Source organism: Stigmatopora argus, chromosome 15, assembly GCF_051989625.1.
Source record: "Stigmatopora argus isolate UIUO_Sarg chromosome 15, RoL_Sarg_1.0, whole genome shotgun sequence".
NCBI classification, from domain to species: Eukaryota; Metazoa; Chordata; class Actinopteri; order Syngnathiformes; family Syngnathidae; genus Stigmatopora; species Stigmatopora argus.
Genome location: NC_135401.1, coordinates 9284837 through 9307776, shown reverse-complemented (window position 1 = coordinate 9307776; position 22940 = coordinate 9284837). Strand labels below are relative to the sequence as shown.

The window sequence follows — 22940 nt, the reverse complement described above, 5'->3', positions numbered from 1 at the left end:
CCTTGCTTATTGCACAAGGTTTAAATTTAGTGTAACGTAAGATTAAAACCTTTTTAAAGTGTATGTATAGGAATCTAAGTTCATTTAAGTTAATTTTACAGTTTGTTATGTTACGAGCGCATCCGTCAAGTCTCTCAAACCCTCTCTCCCAACCCCCCTCCCCCCCTAACTCCCTCCCTCCCTCCCTCCCTCGCCGTACCCTTGATTCAGTCATCCTTTTTAGTTGCAAATGCGGCTTATATGCGAGAAAATACGGTAATTGTTCTGTTAAAATGTAAGCGAATGTTTTTCTGTTAACGTACGATAGAGATTATACACTTATGTAGTTTAACCGTTTACAATCCAGGCCATAGGGCAACCTGAACAATTTGCACTTTGATGAAATTCAATTTGGCACCTATATATTGAGATAAGACAATATCATTAAAAAGTAACACAGCTACTACAATTCCACCCTAACCAACTAAATATGATTCTACTACTATCATGCCACAATATCGCTTTAGCGTATGATTTGAAACAAATTAAAGGACACTCTCTCTCTCATCTCCCAAGTTGGAGCGTAGATTCTGGTTGTGGTGGACGGTGGCAGTGGTGATGGTGGCATGGCCGCTGCCAGGTGAGATGATTACAGCGGGCGAGACGCTGGACGGGGAGGTGGCGAACTCTTGTTGTTGTTGGCTGCTGTTGTTGGTGTTGGAGTTGGCGTCGCCAGTGTTGTTATTGAGCGTGGTGTTGCTCTCGCTGCGGTTGAGGTTGCTCATCCCGCCGGGAGGCCAGCCCTCGTCTGGGCTGCTCGCCATCAGGCTGGCCTCGGAGGCTGCCTCAGAGCAGATGGACATGCGGGCCACCGCGGTGTCCTGCAGGCAGCTAAGGCTGCTGGGGAGAAGACTTCGCTTCTTGATCAGGCCCTCTAGCTCCAGCTCTATCACATCTGGCTTAGCCGCCAACCTCGCCATGCCGGCATCTCCTGCCGCCTCCTCTCGGAAGCTTTCGGTGTTTTCTTTCGCTTCTAGGAGACCCTTGGTAAGGAAATGTGGGGTCTTGGTTTTCGCTTCCTTCTGAAGGAGTGGTGTGGTGTTGTCGGACTCTTCAGGGCTGGAGTCGTCATCGCTGGAAAGCTTACGGAAGCGAGACCCGGTCGTATTGCTTCTGGAGCTCGTACTGTGCTCCAGCTTCTCATCCTCCTCCCTGATAGGATCGAGGAGTTGGGCATCACCCCCTGCGGGAACTTCTGTGACCTCACTTGCTTTGGGGATTCTCTTGGCAAATGTCTTGCGGCCATCTTGGTCTGCTCCTTCATTAGCCTGGCCAGTGGGAAAAGGATTCAACAAGAACATGTAACAAAATGAAAAAATTAGATCCCGTAGAGCAGTGGTCTCCAGTGGGTGCAGGGTTTCATTCCAACCCAGAAAGAGGACACATTTTTTTCACCAATCTGGTGTCCTGCAAGTGGAATCATTTCTGCAGAAATCTCATTGGTCAAAATGTCTGTGCTGGATCGGTTGGAACAAAAACCTGCACCCACAGCAGCCCTTGAGAACCGGTTTGGGGACCCCTGCCCAAGAGGCTTGTTTGTTGTGCCATAGCATAAAGTAAAAATGTATGTTAAAACATTTTAAATGTAAAATATATAGATATATTTTTTCCTTGTGTATTCTCTGGCTGCTGCGACTTATAGTCCGAAAAATACAGCAATAACATTTATTTTTTGTTCATTACTCAGTACTACAGTGTGATTGTGACTGTCAACTCACCGCTTTATCATCTGAGGTGGTCGCCAGGAGGAAGGTTGATGTTTGAGGTTGCACAGGCCTCTCCTTCGTTCCACCTGACACATCCAGGTGGGCCATCTGAGCAATGTACTCCTGGTAGGCATCGTGGTACTCAGCCTGTTGCCTGTCAGTCAACTTGCAGATGTTATTGGCCGATTCTTGTGAGTTGAGGCTGGACATGCTCGTGGTGCGGAGATTCGCCACCTTGTAAGGACAAGAAAAAAGGCCCAAGCTTAGGTACAGTTGCATTAGAACCAATATGTCAAATTAGTATAACAATAGTGTGATTGTTGTTGTGGTTGAAGCTATACACAGTGTATAACTGCTTCAGGTTAGGCATTGATCAGTCTGATGAGCTGACAATTTAAAAATCTAGGCTAAAGTTAAAATATCAACCATTGGGGCCCCTTTGTGTGTGGTTTTTTTTCAATCTGTTAATACATTCAGGAACACCACTAACTTCCTCTGCTGTGCTCCTTTCTTGTGCAAAACAACATGAATGAGGTACATGCGGCCGGCATAAAGCGGACATGTGGCTTTATGACAGTTTCTGAAAGTGCGGCCTTTTGTGAATGCCCCATTTAAAAATGCTTACAAGACACTCTTAAACCAAATTCAAACTCTGGATCTGATCATATCTGCAGTGTCTGTGTTCTAAGCAGCTGCCAGAGTGAAGACTGACCGGCCACTGTGAGCTGCCGCCGTGTCTCTGCGGCTCCTCTAGTCCTGCGCCGCTGAGCTCCTCAAAGCTTAGGTTGATGTTGAAGGCCCCCCCATCCCGCGCCGAGACCACCGAGCGTCTGTTGGTTTCTCCGTTGTACACGCTGTTGCCTTGTTCACTAGCGGCTCGCGACTCGTCCTGAATTAGAGCCTGACTTTCTGCATGCCGTTGTTCCATCACCTTGAGAAGACGACTTCATGTTAACTCAACACAGACTCTAAAGTGAGATCATCGTCATTTCCAAACAAACGCAATACACAGCAACAGCAGGATATAGGCAAGAAGGGGAGCTCTGAGCTGTTCCTTCTGAGGAATCACTCGGCTGTCCACTCATCCCTGACAATGACCTCCCTTCATCCAGATATCAGCCAGCCATCTTTGACCAGATGGCTGCGCTGGCTGCGTCCTGGCAACACAACACTGGTTTAGTGCATGAAGCTGGAAGGACGCAGCACTTTCCAGCTGCTCTGATGTGAGCACGGCATCAGATGTCTGTTAAAAACACGACTGGTTTGTTATTAGGAGGCTGCTACACGCGTTTGTGTAGGTTTCGTGTAATGCGGATGATCAAATCTTTATATCACTGTATAAACAAATCTTCTGATAGGAAACACACAATTTTACACCTTCAGTTTAAGATATACCACACCTCTTCCACAAAACAAGTGGTAATGGGCAAGTCACCCTAATGAGGTCAACCAATCAACAAAATTGCATTGTAAAATTGATTGCATTGTTTTTGTTTTATGTCGTGTTTGGTAAATAATTTCGTTGCATTTATTGTGAAAGTGCTAGACCAATAAACTTGAATGTGAGAGTAAATGCATCTCAAAATTCTGAAAACTGTATCAGCACAACAACTAAGATATTGCATGTCGTCATCTCGGATTGTGTCCAGACATGCTGGGCTGTAGTTCCTTGTCCTGGATTCCCTTTGATTGTGCCCTGTGTGGTGGTGGACTTTCGGCTTATTCCTTTAGCAATAGCCATGGCAAAACCGCATAATCACCCTTTAGAATTGGCTCAAGGATGCCCTTCCTGGCCGTGACCGGCTGTTAGGTCGCCAGACTTTTGGTAGCCGGACTTTTGGTCGCCCGGACCCAAACAACGGGCGACCAAAAGACCGGCGACCAAAAGTCCGGCGACCAAAAGTACGACGACCAATAGTCCGGCGACAAAACAAGGTAAAACAACACGGTCTACGCATCAATAAAAGCCAACAATGGCCCTGAGCAGTTTCACTGAGCGGACGTGTGAGTGTATAAGAGTTTGTATGAACATGAGTTATCCCCTTAGGAAGGGACGTCAGTCAGGGTCTTAACAAGTTCTCCAACAAAACACAATAAAAGTACGGGAAATTTGGAGCTTTTCTTTAGCCTAATAATTAATAGGGCATTAAATATGACTAAATAATAATTCGCAGTTTGTATTTAGGGAATTTGAGCAACAATTTTAAATGGTAATTATCAATAACCTTCCGGGCGACCAAACGGCCGAGTACCTTTCCTGACACAACCCACACATCGATTCGAACCCAGGCCACAACAACGGCAGCGGGCTGCTCAGACCACAACTGGGTTTTATTGTGACAGTGTATCTATCTATATTGTGCTCAGTACAACCAGTAAGTAGAATCTCACCATTCCCCTGAAGAGCTGCCAGTCACCAAAGTTCATCTCCATCTCCTTTTTCAACTCATCCAGGTTGCATTGTGCCAGCACACGTCCGTTTATATTAGCCTGCAATGTTTGAGAAAAGCGGGCTGAGTAATAGGCTTAGGTGCCGATTAATAGATGAGAAAAAAAATTCAACATGTAAACAAGAGAATGAATGTTTTTGGCAGGTGCACCTTCTTGACAGTGGAAGTGTACTGACGGAGCATGCTGGCGTCTATTCCGTCGATCTGTTTGAGAAACTCGCACACTGCGTCTGTACTCATCGAGCTGAGCAGGACAGCGGGGGAGGCCTAGAAAAACATGCAGTCATAATGAGAAGGACACATTCATGGCGTCTGTGCCAGTCCTGCTTACCGGGGCGAGCCCGGCCCCGCGTGCTAGCACACTCTATTAGTGCATGAAGTGGAAAAACGTATCTCTGTGAGGTGTGGGGGGGAGACACACCGGCCTTGTGGTCGCAATTCCACACAGTAACTCCCTCTGTCAGTCACACAAATTAAGGGTAGGAGCAAACAAAACTGCCAATTTATATAAACAGTTTAGACCACTTTGTTCTCTTTTAGTGTGTATATGCGATACAAGCACATGAATTGTATAGGACATACTTAAGGGATGGAGACTGCGAGTCTGAGTGGTGGTCATCATGCAAACTTAGGCATCGCTAATACCAGAGGCCTGTTAAAGAGCCAGGACCACCCTCTATCTCTTTAAAACCACAAATGTCCTTTCTTTACTTTTCATTTCAGTATCCTTCCCCCATCCACCCTGCATTGACTCACTTCTCTCTTTCACCTTTACCCTGCAACCCGTGTTTACCACTCTCAAGCTTGATGGCCACCCAAGCTTTGGCACTCCGTCAGATGGGGAGCGTTGTTAGACTGGGCACAGGGGTCAATCAGTATAATATAGTACGGTGCCGGCGGGTGAGAGGAAAACTACTGCTACTCTTGTGAAACTGTAAGTGCAACTAAGGGAGAGTACCGTTTTAGTTTAGATGCATGTTATCTGATTGTACCATGCATGAATTTGATAAGACAGTCTAAGTGTTAGTTAAACATCTGCTTGGATGCAGATTAGGGTTGCAGCCGTATACTAGTTTCACAACTTGTTTGAACACTGATGCATATCATATATCATGTGTGATGCAACTTTGTGAAAATACGGGTGAGTTTAACTATATTAAAAAACCATGTTAAAATAAATATCATTTTATACCCGGCCAATATTCTCAATTCACTTTATCTACACATTTAAAATATTATCGTTCGAATTTGACTGAGTGCGTTTGTAAAAATGACTAAGTTGTCTTGAGCTGTACAACTTTCATACCGTTGCAACCCCACTGCAAACTAAAGAAACAATAAAAACCATCTTTGTACCTGCTTCGATTTGTAAGGCAGTGGCTTTAAAAGCTTGATAAGGAGACAAAAATAACAGACGGACATTTGGTCAGACATGTACAGTTACATGAAGCTGGGGATGCACCTATAAAAGAAGGGAGAGAAGGCAGAGAGGCGGGAATAAAAAGGGAGAGAAAAAAGGCAGAAAGGCACAACTGGAGGAGCAACATTTGGAATCAGGGAGCCCTTTTCCATCCATGTCTGATGGCAAGAGAGGATGCTAGTGGGGGTAGAATAATTACACAAGGAGATTTTGTTTTCACAGCTTTTGGGGTCATAATCTTTGCAGACGGAATATCTTACGCCCGAGACAGATTAGAAACCAAGTTGAAGAGAAGCAGAGGTTTCAATTTAGGCACGGCCTTCAATTCCGAATGAGCAAGTAAAGGCAAATATCAGCGGGTGTGTCTATGTGTGGAAGTATGTGTGTTTGCATGAACCGGGGTGTGTGTGATAAGACTGTAATTACAGCTGGGCTGAGCTCAGGGCAGGGCAAGAAGGATGGGGAAGAGGAAACAGAGCTCTGCAGGAGCGGAAGCGTCTTGGTAAGGAGATAAGCTCGAACAGCACTGGTCTCATTGTCATTGTATGTGTGTGTGTGTTTGAGTGTGTTAGTGTGTTGCCAGTTGCTCTGATGATAATCCCCGTAGACAGAGGAATCCACATTCACACTTCTATAAGCTCGGCAATTATACTGGGCTCGGCCCGCTTATATATCCAAAGAATTACACATAAATGAGGCCGTGCGCACACGCGTATCAACACTCGCAGATTTGGGGGAAGGGATAAGATGGGCTGATGTGCAACGGAAAAACTGGAATGAAGGATGAAACTGGGGGCATTTATACAATGGTGGAGATGGGACAAAAGAGCATGAGGCAGATGGAGGTAGAAGGAAAAGATAGACATAGAAGGAACATTCTCACTGTTCTATATTCAAAATCTTTTATATATTGGAGGTTCTTCTAAATGCTGGCTGGCGGCAGACTGATAAGTGGCTTTGTGGGGCAGGCGAGAAGTGTTATCGTTCATTTGTTCCAACAGAAGCTGCTCTCTTTGAATGTATGGACGTCGACGAGTCTCATACGTCCCTATGACAAGTTCAACAGAATAGTTCCTCTGTGTTAAAGGTCCCAGCCACAAACGATTGGCGTATGGGAAACGGATGGTTGAATAACTTATACACATGCACAAAAAGAGCATGTTTCAGAGACTAACAAGGCATGCAATGTTCTGCATGCTTGAGGTTTTACAAGTTTATCAGCGAGCAAATTATTAGTAATAACAAGCTATTTATTTAAAAAAAAAAACGTCAGAGCGGATATGCTTTGTGGTTTATTTGGTTACCATGGTGGGGTCAGAGGGACAGGAGTGGAGGCCTTCTCTTGCATCCTCTGCTATAACTTCCTGACGTGGGCAGAGAATACAAACAAGGGTTGTGGAGGGGTTGAGTCTAAAGGACCTGAAGGACATTTCGTATTGAAATAGCCTTAGAGGGGAAAATGATATACCCATACACTGAGAAGATGACAGAATTAAAAGGGACAAGATGGAGAAATGAGTAGGTCAAACCCACACAGTAAAGGTTATAGACTTGTTTAGTGGGCCTATCGGCAGATGTGTGAAGAGTTAAATGTTTATCATATTTGACTCTTATTCAATTCCAGGTAAAAAAAAAAAATCCTAGAAAGGCCACAGAATGTGATAGTAAACATTTCCGCCAGATACGATCGACTTGTGATACCTGTAGTAATATAACATCAATTTTAGTTATCACCACTATAAAATAATGTCATCAAGGAGCAGTTCTCAGTCTCACATTTGTCGCAAACATTTGTCCAAAAACAAAAAACAAAACAAAAAAGTGCTGATGTTCTCATAACATGCACTCAGCAGTATTATACTTTCCCGCAGAAGTATTTTTTCTAACTGCCCTCAGTTGCTTTCCAAATAGAATACATCTACCACAATGTGAGAAGTACGTAAATGGAAACCAATGTGGTTCTCTATATGTTGCTTGTTAGCATGTCTTGCTATCTGATGTATTCTGTGAGACAGGATTTCAGCTGCCACACAATTTTATTTACAGATAAAATCTGCAAAGCATTGACGCTGAAAAAAAACACAGTTTTGGCAGAATTGTGAAGTTGAAATGTGAGATAATAGGGGACTATCCTTCAACTTGAGCCCATCCTGGTTCTTTATTTACAGTATAGAAATTACCACATCATATATCAACAGACACTGGCGTCCGTTAATTCATTAAACCCTTTTATGCCTCCTTTTTTGTATGAAAATAATAATGCTTGCTTAATTGTTTTTCCCAAACCAACTCACAGATCATTTATCAAGAAAAACACAAATTCAAATAAAAGAAGGGTAAAGATTCTTTCTTGCCAGTACTTACAAGTCCACTGTTGATGTCCTTGGACTGAGCGGGATGTTTAATGGAAGGGTGCAGGGATGAAGGGGCATGATGGGGGTAGTGCCTTTGCCTTGGCAGGTGATACACATGTTGGGGGAAATAAGGCTATGGAGGCAGGAGGAAAGGAGGTAAAATGAAAATCATAGGATGCAGCTAAGGTACAAAAACTCATACCTGTCAACCTCTGCCGATAACTGCCCTTATAAATGATTATGATTCCCCTTACTAACCCCACAAAAACCTTACAAACACCGTCGTACGGTGTTTGTAAGGTTTTTGGGGGGTTTGTAAGGGGAATCATAAACATTTATAAGGGCAGTTATCGGCAGAGGTTGACAGGTATGAAAACTAAATTCAAAAATCAAAATAAATGCAGGAAAAAGCATGCCCACCAGGACATTAACACTTTTGTATGTTGGGTGCCAAAAATCAACAAATGCCATGTGATGGATAGACAATGAGATATGAAGCTGAATCTAGGACTGTGTTGTGTTTGGTTGTGGTCTTGTGGATATGTGACTCACTTTTCAGCCTTTAATTTCAAAACCTTTACATCGTATTGTAAGAAACCCGTGAGATCTGGTTGTTAACGTCTTTCCCTTCTGTCTTACCCGGTTGTAGAAGGGATGCTGAGGACCAGTCATCCCACTGAAGTAGGCACTGTGTGGCTGAGGTGGCAAGGAGGCTGCGAAGGAGCCTGGCGGGGAGCAGGCGGCCGTGTGCTGACCGTATCCCGACTGTGGACGAGATACCACCGCCTCTTGCAAAGGCATTGAGGGATACGTAACCCCGCCCACGTGCATCTGCTCCCTGGCCGCACGCACATCTAAAGAGAGGAGAATCACGGGGGAAGAGAAGAAGAGAGAGGGAATTGTTTGTGTGTGACGCCCATGATCATATCTCTGGCGATGACTATAAAGAGCCCTAAGATGGAACCCACGCATCAATAATTTTGCTTTATTACGACGTCTGTAGTGATTAAATGAAAAGAGCAAAACATTTTACAAGACAAAAGAGGACGGGCAAGCAAGTGAATCAAATGCCACAGATGTTGCAAAGATAACCTTCAACAGTGAATTCCGTTCACACTTACATTTGCTTACAAAGAAGCAGTCTTGTTGACATTCTGTTTTTTCACAAGAGTGATATGCCAGCCACGTGATGATTTTGGCAAAAGGAGGCCCAGACAAATAAATTCATGAAACAAAAGAGCATGGGAACTCATAGGCACAACAGAACTGTGCTGCAATTGTTTTCTCCAATCAATCTGACGAGGCGCTGAGTAAGAGATTTGGGGGAGCCTCCCAAAAGTGAAGTTAAACAAGGCCAGCGACAGGAACAGAGTGGTTCTGTGTTGCTGGCAAGAAAGCAGAAGCCAGAAACAGAAGGCACCAGAATGTCTCCTGGTTATACAAGTGGTGGGTGAATGACACACTGAGTGAGACCCAAAACAGCCTGTGAACACAATGGGGGCCTTATGATGTGAGTCAGGCTCATGGGCGGATATCATTGACGGTGCTGCCCACTGGTTGGCCGCAGGATACTGGGCACCAAGTACAGGTTGAACACAGATGGAGATGCAGGAACAAGATGACTTGTCTTTCTCTTGATACAGGGGAACATTTCGCGAAATATGTAGCGATAGGCAGGTCAAATATATATTTGGTGGATGCCAAATATATATTTCACCTGGCTATTTTTAGGAGTTCCCATGGTCTGCTCCACTCTGTGACTCAGCATTGACTCAATAGGACAGACGTGTGTGTGTGTGTTTTCCTGTGGTCTCCTCACACCGTGATGCAGCAACTTCACACTAGGCGTCATTGACACTTTCAAATGGGCAGAACGTACGCTGACGCACGGCATGAAAAGTGCGGCGCCACTCTGGCTGCAATCTGAAAACAGTTGTAATAGTATTATGCCGCTTGATCGCTCAAATTTGGTGAGGCTCAGCAAGAGACAGTAAGTACTATTGTGTAGCTTCTTCACATAGTTATATGCGCAAATTTTATAATAAGTTAACAATTATTTATCGACCCAACATGATGAAATTTGAGGACAAAAAGGAAGATTGTGCCATCGAATGTATGATTATTCAATTGTGTTAATGTTAAAATAGATCTTTAACAAGCTATCTGGATCAGATATGAATCTGGCACAGCAAACACTGCAAGTTTCAACTTTATCACTGTCATTACTGCAAGATTGAAATTAAAAAAGAGAAAATAATGAGTAAATTTGCCCTAAAATTTAATAACACTCATTCCTGGCAAGTGGTTACTCTTTTTTTTTTTTTTAACGCTTTTCATCAATCTGAGGAGTCATCTGGGGTCAACGGATACGTTGAACGTCAATATTGCAGGGCAGACTGGAAACACTGTGGTACCATTTGCATCTTAAATGAAGGTGTATCTTATATTGCCATTTCATAATATGAGAAAACCCTTTAAATGAACCCCCAGCCAAGACACTCATGTTTACTGGGCTTTTTTAAAGGTCATACCAGCTATGATCTCTCGGAGTTTGGGGTCCAGGTTGACGGTGCAGGGCAAGAACATCTCCACATCTCTGGCAGTGAGGACAGGTGTTCGCGAGGAGAGGAAAACTTCAAAGCTGCGGATGTCACCGTCAATCTCTAACAGCGGTTCCACATCCTTAGTGGTGGGAATATTTTTGGACAACCTAAGGGGGTAAAAAACAGAGAAGAAAGTTAATAATGAAATATGTCTGTTTCTTATTTGTGAATATAGATGTTTAAAAACTAAATAGTCCAAATAGAACTCTTGGGAAACAAAAACAACTGTAACTAAAATTATTGTCGGACAGATCATTTCTTCCAAGCTTGCCTTTTTGCGGTTTGTTCATGCAGAAAAAAAACCTACCAAAGTTGTTTCCACAAAGTTGGAAACATAGTAGCGGACAATATTTCTGGGTAAATTAAGGAATTAAATACTAAATATGCAGTTCAAGAAAAGGACAATACAGCCTGGTGGAATAAATTAGAGAAAATAAAAGAAAAAAAATAAGCGGCACTGTTAAAATGGAAAAGATACAGTATGTAACGGTCATCATCTTCGTCCTCATCAGAGGGGTGAGATAACCAGATTTAGAGAAGACAAGATAGCAAAGGGAGAGGGATGTTCAAGGACAGATAGAGCGAGGGATGTTATCTTGACTGAGCAGAGGAGGAAACCTGAGAAGATGACAATCAGAGCAATTTAGCAAGCAGCAGGCGGAAGCGCGTCATGGTGCATGGCTACAGTTAACATGATGTTTGTTATCTCAAGCCTGTCATAAACAGTATGTTCTGGGATGGTTGCATTACTGTGTCACAGTTCGGTTCTTGTTTATACCACAGGGCAAGTGAATAAGGTCATATGAAAGAAATTCAGTAGATGTTTTTTTATATACTATATATCTATTTGGTTTTCAAAGGAGTGTTTAGAAATATTAACATTTAAAAACACGTTTATTAAGTGGGAATTAAATTGAAATAACTTAGCAGATGCTTAAGATGCTTGCGTTGATCATGCAGCCAGGAAAATATGAACTTCAGAACAACTTTTGACAGCAGCCATTCATCAATACAATGTGACAGTCTTATCAGATCCATGTGGAGACTCCAGGCCATTTCCTAAACTATGCCTCCATCTCTCATTTGGACTCAGTGCATATGTTTATTCTTGCATCTTACATATAGAGGTTATGTTCAGACACAAAAGAAAGAACTGCCACTAACAAATGACTGAAGAAAACCTATTATGCATACCAGGCGAATAGTCGTCAAAGTCGCTTTGTACATGCAGGCACATCAATTGAGTTGATTAAAGTCATACATGTGGTTTTGGAAATTGACATGTTATGCAGTAGTGGTACACTAATGCCGGACATTTTGCTGGACAAGCTCTAGAGTAGTGCTTTGGACTTCGATTAATTGTTTGGGCTTCTTATACTTACCTAATCCAGACTGAAAATGCCATCCTTAAAATTATTAAAGTACTGTTTCCACATTTTTGGGAGGCAGTAGTTTTGTTTATAGATATTTAAATACAAACACAGCAACATCCAACCTCCTTTCCATACATTACCCATTCTTTTGTTAGTTATGAACTACTAAAAAATGGTTGAAATGTTGGGTTTTCCCCCCCGAGTTTTACTTGGTTTTGCCAGTGAACAGAGGCGGGCCTATGTGTGACTGTATTCAATAATTGCTACCCCTGTGGCAGCACTCTCGCAAAGTCAGAGGGAGGTCAGCATCTGGAAAGAGCTCAACACAACACATTGTTCGTGAATAATAAAACTCACAGCTATGATAATCCAGTTAACACACTGGTGGAAATGGCTCCATCAGCTTGGACAAATTCCAAAGCGGAAAAGTCTCATAGTTAAGTGATGAGTGGACGGCACGCTAGTTAATTTACGACTGGCCACTTCTGACTTTTCATTGGTTTTACAATCCAGCAAGTTTATTGCGAACAGGCAGGTAGGGGTTCACCTTCACGTTCAAGGACATTTTGACAGGACAGATGGCTGGTGATGGACTCATCTGCTGTTGCGGGGCACAAACCTGTGACCTTGTGGTTGCAGGATGTCTCAAACCAAATGAGCAAATCTGGCAAGATGTGCATGTGGAGTAGAATATCCGAAATGAAAGTGGAGAAAAGTCTTAGAATGAGACTGACAGTAAACCACTTGAAGTTGTTGTCATCGGAAATAGTCAAAACATTGTTGGGCAACTTAAAAACATGCTTTCTTAATTATTCACACTAAAAGACAGAGAAATATATTGTATATAATGAGTACTCTGAATACTTGAGGACACACAGCTGGGCTTTAGAGGACAAAGACTTCTCAGTGTTTATTCCATTGAGTCTTTGTGCCAGAACCAGAAGGTCAACTGAGCAGCATGATGGCACATAGATGACCCGTGCTCACCTTATGTGAAGGCAGTGCAACATTAGCTGGACATACAGGTGTTACTAGCAAAAACCGCATGATCCTGCAGACAACTGGAGTGCAATGATATAGAATTCCATGGTTGATGTGATAATATTAGGTATGAGCTCAGATACTGTGTGTTTGGTTCCTTTTTCCCATGAACTCTACTAACCCATGCACAGACTGAGGGAAGTCTGTTTTCCCACATTTCCACCGAGCTTAGTGATGTTTATTAGCGGTATGCAGACGTAGACCAACAGGAGCCAGTGACTCTCTCTCTCATCGTGGTGCGGCCACAGACAATCAAGCTGTTTATTAGTGGGATATTGGCTACAACGGTTCATATTTTCACTGTGATGGTCTGCCTTCTCCTTGAAAACAGAGAAGCACAAAATGACATTTCATCCAAAGATAAGAGTAGAGCTGGTGGAAATGCCAAATGAAGAATATCCATCAGCGAGTAAAACAGATGGAAAGGAATGAGAAGTAAAAGGATGAGTCAGAGATCAATTTCTGACACTCAACTGACTGGCCAGTGAAAATCACTGATGCCAGTTAATTGCTACAGATGAGAGCAAGCCATTCAATGGACTTTTTGATCAGGAAAAAGATACAGAGACAAAAGCGAGGGAAGTGCTGGAATGGTCTGACAGAGTGACCAATGACAATGAGGTTTAACCCAAACAAATGACATCTTTTGCAAATAATTAAGGAGTTGTTGGCCCTGGCATGGAGAAAGCGCCAAAACTTTATTCAGTGAGCTATTCTCATAGCCAACACAGGAGACTACAAAGGCATTCTCATCAACAATTGATTTGCCACATGACAAGATGCATGCTTTAGTTTGGTGTGCCAAGGAAAAGTGGTATGATACTTTTAGGCAGATTGTTGACAAGTGAAATGGAGGCCACAAGGCATCCCAGAAGCCATGACTGGACAATGGCCCCATTGACAGGAGCGAGCTTATAACCACAGCAGTACAGGCGCTTAGGTCCTATTGCTCTCTGTGTGGCTCGGCTACTGGGAGCTTTCAGAGCTTATCCAAATGCTAATAGGTCCAAAAGCCCAGTGGAGTACAGCCTTTCTTCTGCTCTCAGCCTCCCACACGCTGCCGGAAATGAGTAGAATTCACTTCTCCATCTCTTCTATCCTCTCGCTGGAAGCTAGAAGCATGAATGTGCCACTTGACTTTGCTTTACAGCTGCCCTCTGTGCTTAGAGACAACAAGCGCACACAAAGAGGTGGTCCCGCAGCCAAACATTTCCATAAAGGGGCCCAAAGACTACGAGAGATGCCGACAGAACAGACAAAGCCTTATGTACATAATACTTGAGCAGCTAAAGAGTGTTAATGTCAAAGGCTGTGCGACCAATGCGAGAGTGAGTGGGTGAAGACGTTAACAAGATAACCAGGCACGAGGTCGACGCATTCCTCTGCTGGGCAGAGTCACAGCCCCTGGCACCTTGAGCCAAGTGTGTGGATGAAGTAAGCAAGGCCCTTCTCTAGGGGGTTGGGTTGGGGGGGTGCAGGCTGTCTGGGAACATACTCACATGGAAGCAGGCAGGCATGCATGTAGTAAAAGAATAATGTTACATATAAAACAGCTACCGCAAAGTCGGAAAGGGAGTGCATGAATGTTTTCACTTTAGATGAAGCTTTGTTATTTGTATTCCAAAAATCCAGGAGTTTTCTTGATTGGAATCAAATGCTTCGAGTAATATGGACACACAGTTCTTCCTGCCAGTCTCCTCTCCACTCTGCTCAGATTGTGCCAACTTTCGACTTGTGGTAATGTCTGGTTTGCATATGAATTTATGGCAGGGTTTAGTCTGATAAATTAAGCTTTCTTATACTAAGATGGTCTGGTACATCCCCATATAAGCCACAGATGCTTACACTAATGGGAAACAAAACAGGCTTAAAAAGACATTCAGTAAGCGGCCTCTCGGCAAGCAGTGCGCCGGACACTGTGGTTCCCTCAATCATTGAATAAACTCACGTGTAGCCCTGAAACAGAGACTCTTTTTTTCCAGCTGCGCACTCCATGATAAACCTTAAAACATGACTAAACCTTCTGCTTGGACTAACAAGGGTTTTGTTTGTTGAAGAACTGCAAAAACACTCAACCTCATCTTCATGATTAAGGCAAAATCAGAGCGTACTAATTTTACTACAGAATTGATCAGGGTGCTTATTATTGTTTGATAGATATAACACACCATGTGATAGTCCAATGAGGAAAGAGGGATAATAAGCTACCGTGAAGACAAATGTGATCCACTCTGAAAGAGAATACATCTAAAAAATGTAAGTCTGTTATTCACCAAAGATTTGAAAAGTGAAGCAGGATTGTGAGCAGTAAAGTTTACGAAGGGTAATCCTTGGGTGAATGAGGAAGCAACATATCAGCGATAAGGATGGGAAAATGTCAAAGAGCAAATCACTATTGGACACGCACTGAGCTGTGAAAGGGAAAAAACAATGCAAAGTAGAATACATGGAAGCATTTTACAGTAATCCCTCGATTATCGCAACTTCACTTATCGCAAATTCACTACTTTTCTGCTATTAATTATTTAAAAATAATTATTTATTCATTTATTTTTTTGTTAAAGTTCATTAAAATGTGAAAATCCACGCTGAAACTCGTAAGCGGAAGCCACTCTTGCTACTAGGACTCAGCACTGAAGTAAAAAAAAGAAATGTTTTTGATCAAATTTATTTCATAGATTCAATGCAAATTTAAGAAGACGAGGGCAGGGCATGGAACAAATCCTCGACCCCAGAACTGTGAAGCAGACACGCTAACCAGACGCCCTAACCACTCGCCCACTGACTCAATGCAGCAAAGTTGAAATCTTGCCATGCACCTAATTTTCAGAGCTGACCCATTTGCAATCATGTGCTGTTTATTATTCATCCCTCCTACCTTCCATGGATTTGAGCACAAAGAGCAAGCAGAGAGGAACTGATCAGAGTTATTGCTGCCCAAGCACCATGCACACTCATTTCTTGCTGTTTCGGTGAAATACTGAAATCCTAATTTCACTCTTTTTGCTCATAAGGAGCGAATGAACAGCCAACAGCCAAATTTAACAAAGAATTTCAGAGCAATTAGACTAATCCGTCAACTTCAGCTTACAACTGAGAAGGGCTTTAAGGATTTGGCACCAAAGAATGCTACATTACGTTCTTTCCATTTGCACACATACATAGAGATAGTGTGCACAATCTTAAGCCACTGCACACAAACACCAGTCACCTGCACCCTTTAAAAGTACAGTAGAAGTGCTATTAAGTGACAAATTACAAGCTCATTGGGGTTGATCATGCAATCATTTACTCGTTCAATTAGACAATGCAAGGTCTGGCCAAAGTACAAAATATAGATGAATGGGTTAATCAGTGAACATGTCGCATTACACAAAAGAGATATGCATCCTCATTCATCATCCGTAGATCGCATCGTCCTAAGGTTTAGGGAGCCTAACCCAGGTGACATTGGGCAAAAGGCAGACTACACCCGAGACTGGTTGCCAGTCAGGTGTATGATAAACAGAAAAACAGACAACCATTCGCAGTCACCATTATACTGCCACTGAGCGGGAATCAATTCCACGCCTGCCCGCAACAGAAGTCAGGTGAGTGAACCACTACACCATCAGGTTGCAAAGATATACATATTTTCATTTATTTCTCCATCAACACATCAAATTCTTGTCTTGTTAGACTGTCCATTTTGATCATGTTGTTTTCTTCTTGGTGAGGACACTAACTTTGCTACTCCACCATATTTGAGGACAGATCAGGATCAAATTTGGTAGGTATATTGTAGAGAAGTATTACATCAGTCCTTGTAGGCTGTTTTTAATGATATAAGATAATAACTTCAAATTGCTACTCTATTATGCATGGACAGATCCCAATTCAAATTTGTCAGTATTTTTTTTTCGTTTTTCAGGCCTGATTGACACAAAATAATTACATTTATTTATTTAAAAAAGTTATAAAGTCAGACAATTTAAGAGTGACTAAAATGGTTACAAGTCACCCAGATGATGGTAAGTGCGCTCTTCAGATAAGACATTGCAAGCGAGACAGGCGGTCGTTATACAAAGATACCCAAATTAAAATAATAAATAAATTGTATGACATCTTCTAATCAGTAATTTTATTTACTTAGAAAAAATAACTATTCAAAGCTACATACTTGATGAAAAAGTAATTAGTCCCTGACTGGCAATGAGACATACATTATTGAACTAATTACTTGACATTGAGGACAACAGATTTCTAATCTATTTGAACTGGGAGGGATGACTGTAAAAGCTGACCAGCCCCTCCCAGTTCAAATAGATTGGACCTCTATTGTGGTGAATGGCTGCTAACGTGTTTTGCTTCCTCCTTGATAAAGAGAAAACACACACACACAATCTTTTAAACTGCATTTACTTGAGTTATCGCTGTCTGATTTAAATTATTTGAGTTAAAACGTTGAAGCGGGAAAACTACAAAATAAAAAAAATTGTATTGCGAATGAGCCTGAATTCGGGGAAAAAGTGGTTTTAAATACACACACACAAACAAAAAATAATAATGTGCACACGTGACAAGTACATTGACGAACAACAGGTCACACAGCAAAGAATCAATTTCCTTTTGAGGCAGCCCTCAAACGTTGAGAAAGTATTCTTGCTGAGGAAACAGATAAGGGTCCCTTCAGTTTCTTCCGCAGCAAGATAATTGAAATTGTACTAAAGAATTTCACATAAAAGGAATCACCAACAAGAGCGCTGGAGCGGCACTTTTATTCCAGTACATAATTGCAACCAAATTACAATAATCAACGTAAAACTAAATAGTGAGTGTCATCTTAATGTTTCAGCACTTCAGATGAGTGTCTCTAATTAAGACTGAATTGTGTCTATATATTCAGTCTCTATATGATTATCTCTCCCTCCCAAAAAAGGTTTAGGTGTCCAATTATTCAGTGTTTCCTAACCACTGCGCCGCAGGAAATTACAAGAAGTCATACATTGTAGTATTACGAGATTAAAAATCGAACTCTTAAGAGATTTAAATCGAAATATGACGAACACATCCCATCAGATCTAATAAATTAAACAGTTATTAGCCAGTTATCAGAGCATAAATTGTAATTTCTGTCACTCAATACACACTAAATATGCCAACCAACAGAAACACCTGTGTATTTTAGAACCAATAGCATTCAATCTAAGTGAGGCCCAAAGTGAGACAAGGTGGGAGATGGCAACCAACGAGAACACTACCAAGTCTTTAATAATTTAGCTGCGACGCCTGTTCAAACCAACTCTCAGCCTTTGTCCTTAACCTCACCTGACAGGAGTTTTGTTTGCAGAGTTCCGCTTCCTGCGCTGTGTGAATGTGCTTGTTTGTCGAACGCAGCCGGCATCTCAGGGTCTGATTAATTACACGGATTCTCTGAGGAGCTGAGAGGGACATATGCTCATATGCTGGTGAGAGAGTAGTGTTTCTGTGAGGCAAGAACCACAAGCACGGTTTTTAGGTGTGACTTGATGATGACATATGGTGGATTGCATTGGCAAAGATACTTTGCATGTTTGCACTTTTACTACAACTCGGGTGCGAACATGTGGTCAAGTGTTGTGGTATCTATTAGGTTGTGTGTATGTGGGTTTGTGTAATGATGAGAAGATTCAGGTACGCGGCCAGAAACCCATTTCTAACTGCAGCAGGGGCATCCTGGCACAAACAGGGCACCAGATGTCAAAGCAGAGCAGGAACCTGCTCAGTGGACCAATGGCACCTTTTACAGCTGAAAACAGAATTTGGGCATCCAAGAATAAACCCACTGCTGGGACTGAACGAAACCCGCCTTCAATGAGACGCCGAATACTTATTCAAAAGTGAAAATTAAACATTTGACTATACAGATTGCAAAGTAAGTCATCTTGCCCGAACATGTGCTCTAAGGTACAGGGGTGACGGTGTCCCCTCAATTGAATTTGCATGACGGTCTGTCATGGCTCGCTCCCTTGTGTTTTGCAGGAGCGTCTCGCTCACTTCTTGGCTGGTGGAATCATCATGCCTGGCCAATGTTGTGACAACAGGCAAATGAAATCACACTCGATCAACACCGAATAAGAAATAATATGTATTACTAAAGTGGGTGGAAAAAATCCAAGAGAACAGACATGGGAATTTTGGCTGACTCAGATCCAAGAGCATTGACAGTGTCTTATTTGACTGACAGGTGTTGCCTTGCCGTTACTCCCAATGGACAACTGCAGATAAAATGTAGGTTGTGTGAATGTGTGTTCTATGACGTTACTATGTAATGGGGCTGGTTTTAAAGCTGCATGTTCAGCATATACAAATAACTTAGTCTTTAAATGAACATTTTGGGGAAGTGGGAGGAAGTCAGTGTACCTGAAGATAACACATTGAAATATAGACTTTACAAACCGCACACAAAGATTGGAGCAGAGATCCAAACCATGCTTGAGAAGCAAGCAGTCAAACCAGCATTCCATCTGTCATAAAGTAAGGTACATTTTCAAATATGTTCTAATTGTGAACTTTAACGGAGAATTTTGTAAAAAGTGAAGCTTTAACACTTTGATGAGATTTTTAAATTAAGATGCATGAGTACAATTAAATATTCTCCACAGTGCTAATACATGTCGTGAGTCTTGTGCTATGCGCAAGGGTATAAATGAAACTAAATTTGCAACCAATTATTTTTTAAACATCTGGATCCAATATCTGGTCAAATTTGCTCATTTGAGTATTTATGTCCTATATGGCTAAGGATAAGAGAGTTGATGTTGCTGTTCTGCTGTGCCTACAACTTCTTATAGGTTTGTTAAAAAAGTGCATTGTGCATTTACAATTGATTCATTCAATTAATGCTAAATGGGGCAGCCAAGATAATAGCAAATAAATGTCAATGCTGTTTTTCTTTCAGGATTCCAACACTGGCATTCAGCTATTCACAGAAGAAGAAATGCAATCAATAAGAAGCATAATAGTTGTGAGTCTTGAGGAAAATCCAGAAGTTAATCTACAAAAGGACTAAATGGCTAAATGTGATGTAATGACTCGAAACTACATCAAGGAAATCAACAGGAAAGGCGAATTAATGGAATTTAGAAGTGGTAGCCTGCATTTGGGCAATCACCATGAAGCTGCAGAGACACTAGTTAACTTGCTGTCATTAAGGCTCTAATGGCAGCCAAACCTGGAGAAAAACAGACCCCTGAGAGGATGCGAAAGACGGAGACATGCAAGAGCGCCGAATATGATAGTCACGAGGCTGCGAGCTCAAATTCAATTAGTGTTTGAACAAGGAAAACAGCAATACAAACAGGAATGGAAACAAACTTGTCCCAAACGCGACTTGCTTCATTTTGTGTTGGTGGGAGGACATCACCCCAGAGCTCGCATTTAAATTAGTTTATTTGCCTTACAGAACTTGTCTCACAAACTTTTTTAATCAGTGTTGCTTTAAATGCTTTGAGTCAAAACCTCTGAGGTATATTTGCCTTACAATGTAAACAATTCGCTGCTCCTGTTACCTTGCATCAGTTTCATCGTTTCAATCTGTTATTACTGATGCAAATTTGTGAGATTAGAAACCAATTCCACAGTGTCCATCAGATTAGAGGTTTTACTGGTCTCATCCAGCTAGACCAATTAGTCCTCAACAGATCCTCAAAAGATGGTTCATAGCGCCTATACAGTGGAACTGCCAAAACTGGATGACCGTAGGAGGATTATTTATAAGCCTTTTTGCCCAAAATAATTCAGATAAAATGTAGTGGTTGAACAGATTTACTGTGTGATGAATACAAGGTGTCAGCAAATCTTGCAAGCCTTTTTTTCTGTGAACATCTAAAATGTGTTTTGCTTTTTCCCCCCAGACAGAAAACACTAAAATACCCACTTAAAGCTCACATGGTAACTAACTACATTTTAGTCAAGGGCAAAAATGTACAATTTTATGGGTAAAAATGCACATGGCATGATCAGGTCTACATATCCAATAGTTGTACAAGGCTAAAATTATTCTGCTTGATAAAATTTCAACTTTTTAGTAAAATTAACATGTTGGTAAAACAAGTGTCCAACAAGTCATCTTTGCCATACAACTCACAAACATATACAGCTTTCGCCCAAAATGGCATTGATGTTCCCTTTCTAACTTGTGGCAGGAGTATGTATATAAAAACTCCCTTTTTCCTCTCGCAAAGTGTTTATCAGGCACCTTATAACGGGTAAGAACGTTTTTTTCCCTTTAAATTAAACTAAAGTATCCAAAAATATGACCTCTGCATTAAAGAAGGTATTAATGATGGTGACAAATTCTCATTATTTTCTAAAGAAGAAAATTGTGTTTGAAACTGGAATTGCAAGTCAACTAGCACAAGGTGGGGATTGCGTGTGTACTATACCCTTATTTAAGCTTTTTTTTAAATATATGCTTGTGTTAGGATGTGAGGCCACAAAGAGTCTGTCATCAATGAGTGTTCAAAATATTTGCTTACAACTTAGTCATGCATGGGTTAACCCAGATAAAAGCTACGGTATTAAATCTTAACATCACCTGAGAAGGATTACAGCTGCAGCCTTTTTTCACTCTCTAAAGAATCATTCAAAAACAACCTCTTAGAGTCCTTGGGAATGATTTAGCCATTCTCCGATTTACAAAACGCTAATACCATTCTCAGTAGCTTATAACGAGGAAAAGAGAGGAAGAGCTGGCTGGTTTGTGACTGAGATGCAGGGCGACAGCTGACCTATAAGGGCTTACTCACCCCCACATTCACTTCAACACTAATATATTCACTTATTAACGCTCAGGGGAAGTGAAGTATTGCTGTGTAATAACTTGCTCAGTTCTCAATTGAAAAATCAAATGTGCACCGTCCAGGTGCATTTATTAATATTTGATACAGTGACCATATTTTTAGTTAAAGTGAACGTAATGACACTTTGTCACTGTTCCAAAATGACATTTTTCTGCACTAAATCTGGATGACCCACATAATGACTTAAAACACTAAAATGGTCAGATATATAGTGCCTGTTGTTCACTAGTGATATTATTGGATGCCAGTAAAGTTTGCCAGCTATTCCATAAACGGGGCTTTATTTACCTTTCATTTCAACCAGCTCGCAAATGTAGACTAATTTTTATTGCCAATTCGTGTTTGAGAATAATTTCAGAATGTGAATAACACAAGTATCCATTGCATTTTTTAATGTATTACAGAATATATTAGATTTAATTTCTGTGTTACAGCAATACACATTCTATTGAGGTATTTAGATTGCATTTGCATTAACCCAAACCCTGAATTTGGTGTGGTTTGATGTATAAACAGAGAGTCATTTTTTTAGATTTGTATTCATTATTGCCTGGGAATCACACAAAGGAATCTGAGGACGGAGACGACCAAAGACCTGAGTCTTATCAATGGAAGATTTGTGCACGAGATAAGGCCCCAAGGCGAGGCCTGTTTAAGATGTCATCATCATTAACGTCATTTGTCCGACGGCCACAGCGAGACAGAGCGGCCATTTGGAAAGACACCCAGTGAGGAGGAAGATGAAGACAGACAGCGCTGCTGGTCAGGAACAGGAAGATGGCTACATTAGGCCTAATGAGCAAATGTGAGCTCACACCCACGCTTTGTAAGACTGCGGCTTTTTGATGGGCATTCGTTTTCCCACAGGCAGGCCCTGCTTACATTCTACTATATTGCGGTGACAGAATAAAAAGTTATCTTGACTTAATAATCTGCCATCCACACATTAACAAAAAGGCAACAGATGACTGTGACAAAGACACGAATGCTGTTCTAATGACGTGGGTTTCCGTGGATTGAGGAGGCCTGTCTGTTGAATCAAGCTGGCTGATCGGCTGACAGTAAGTGTGTGTGACACTTCCATGCCGCGGGAGTAGTAGGCGCTAGTGTATTGTGACAAGAGTGCAACCTT

The 22940-nt window shown here is 41.7% G+C and overlaps 1 protein-coding gene and 1 long non-coding RNA gene across 7 annotated transcripts in view; one reads left to right on the top strand and one right to left on the bottom strand.

Annotated features, from left to right (window-relative positions):
* Positions 1-194: 194 nt before the first annotated feature.
* kidins220a (kinase D-interacting substrate 220a) overlaps positions 195-22940 on the bottom strand; it is a 38333-nt gene continuing 15587 nt past the window's right edge. Inside the window, exons 24-32 of one of the 6 annotated variants that reach the window (XM_077620988.1) lie at positions 10501-10679; positions 8609-8823; positions 7980-8102; positions 5552-5584; positions 4346-4462; positions 4137-4235; positions 2458-2676; positions 1758-1979; positions 195-1307 (exon numbers count right to left, since the gene is read on the bottom strand). In XM_077620988.1, the coding sequence (XP_077477114.1) occupies positions 525-1307; positions 1758-1979; positions 2458-2676; positions 4137-4235; positions 4346-4462; positions 5552-5584; positions 7980-8102; positions 8609-8823; positions 10501-10679 (1990 nt within the window). In that variant the 3' untranslated portion in view covers positions 195-524. Of the gene's footprint in view, positions 1308-1757; positions 1980-2457; positions 2677-4136; positions 4236-4345; positions 4463-5551; positions 5585-7979; positions 8103-8608; positions 8824-10500; positions 10680-17770; positions 18451-18501; positions 18754-22940 lie in introns of those variants that run through there. The other 5 variants (XM_077620990.1, XM_077620989.1, XM_077620991.1 and 2 more) reach the window with 5 other exon arrangements.
* On the top strand, positions 8624-20803 carry LOC144089815 (uncharacterized). Its single transcript, XR_013305188.1, has 3 exons — positions 8624-9959; positions 10494-10687; positions 19906-20803. It is a non-coding gene; the product is annotated as an uncharacterized LOC144089815 (long non-coding RNA).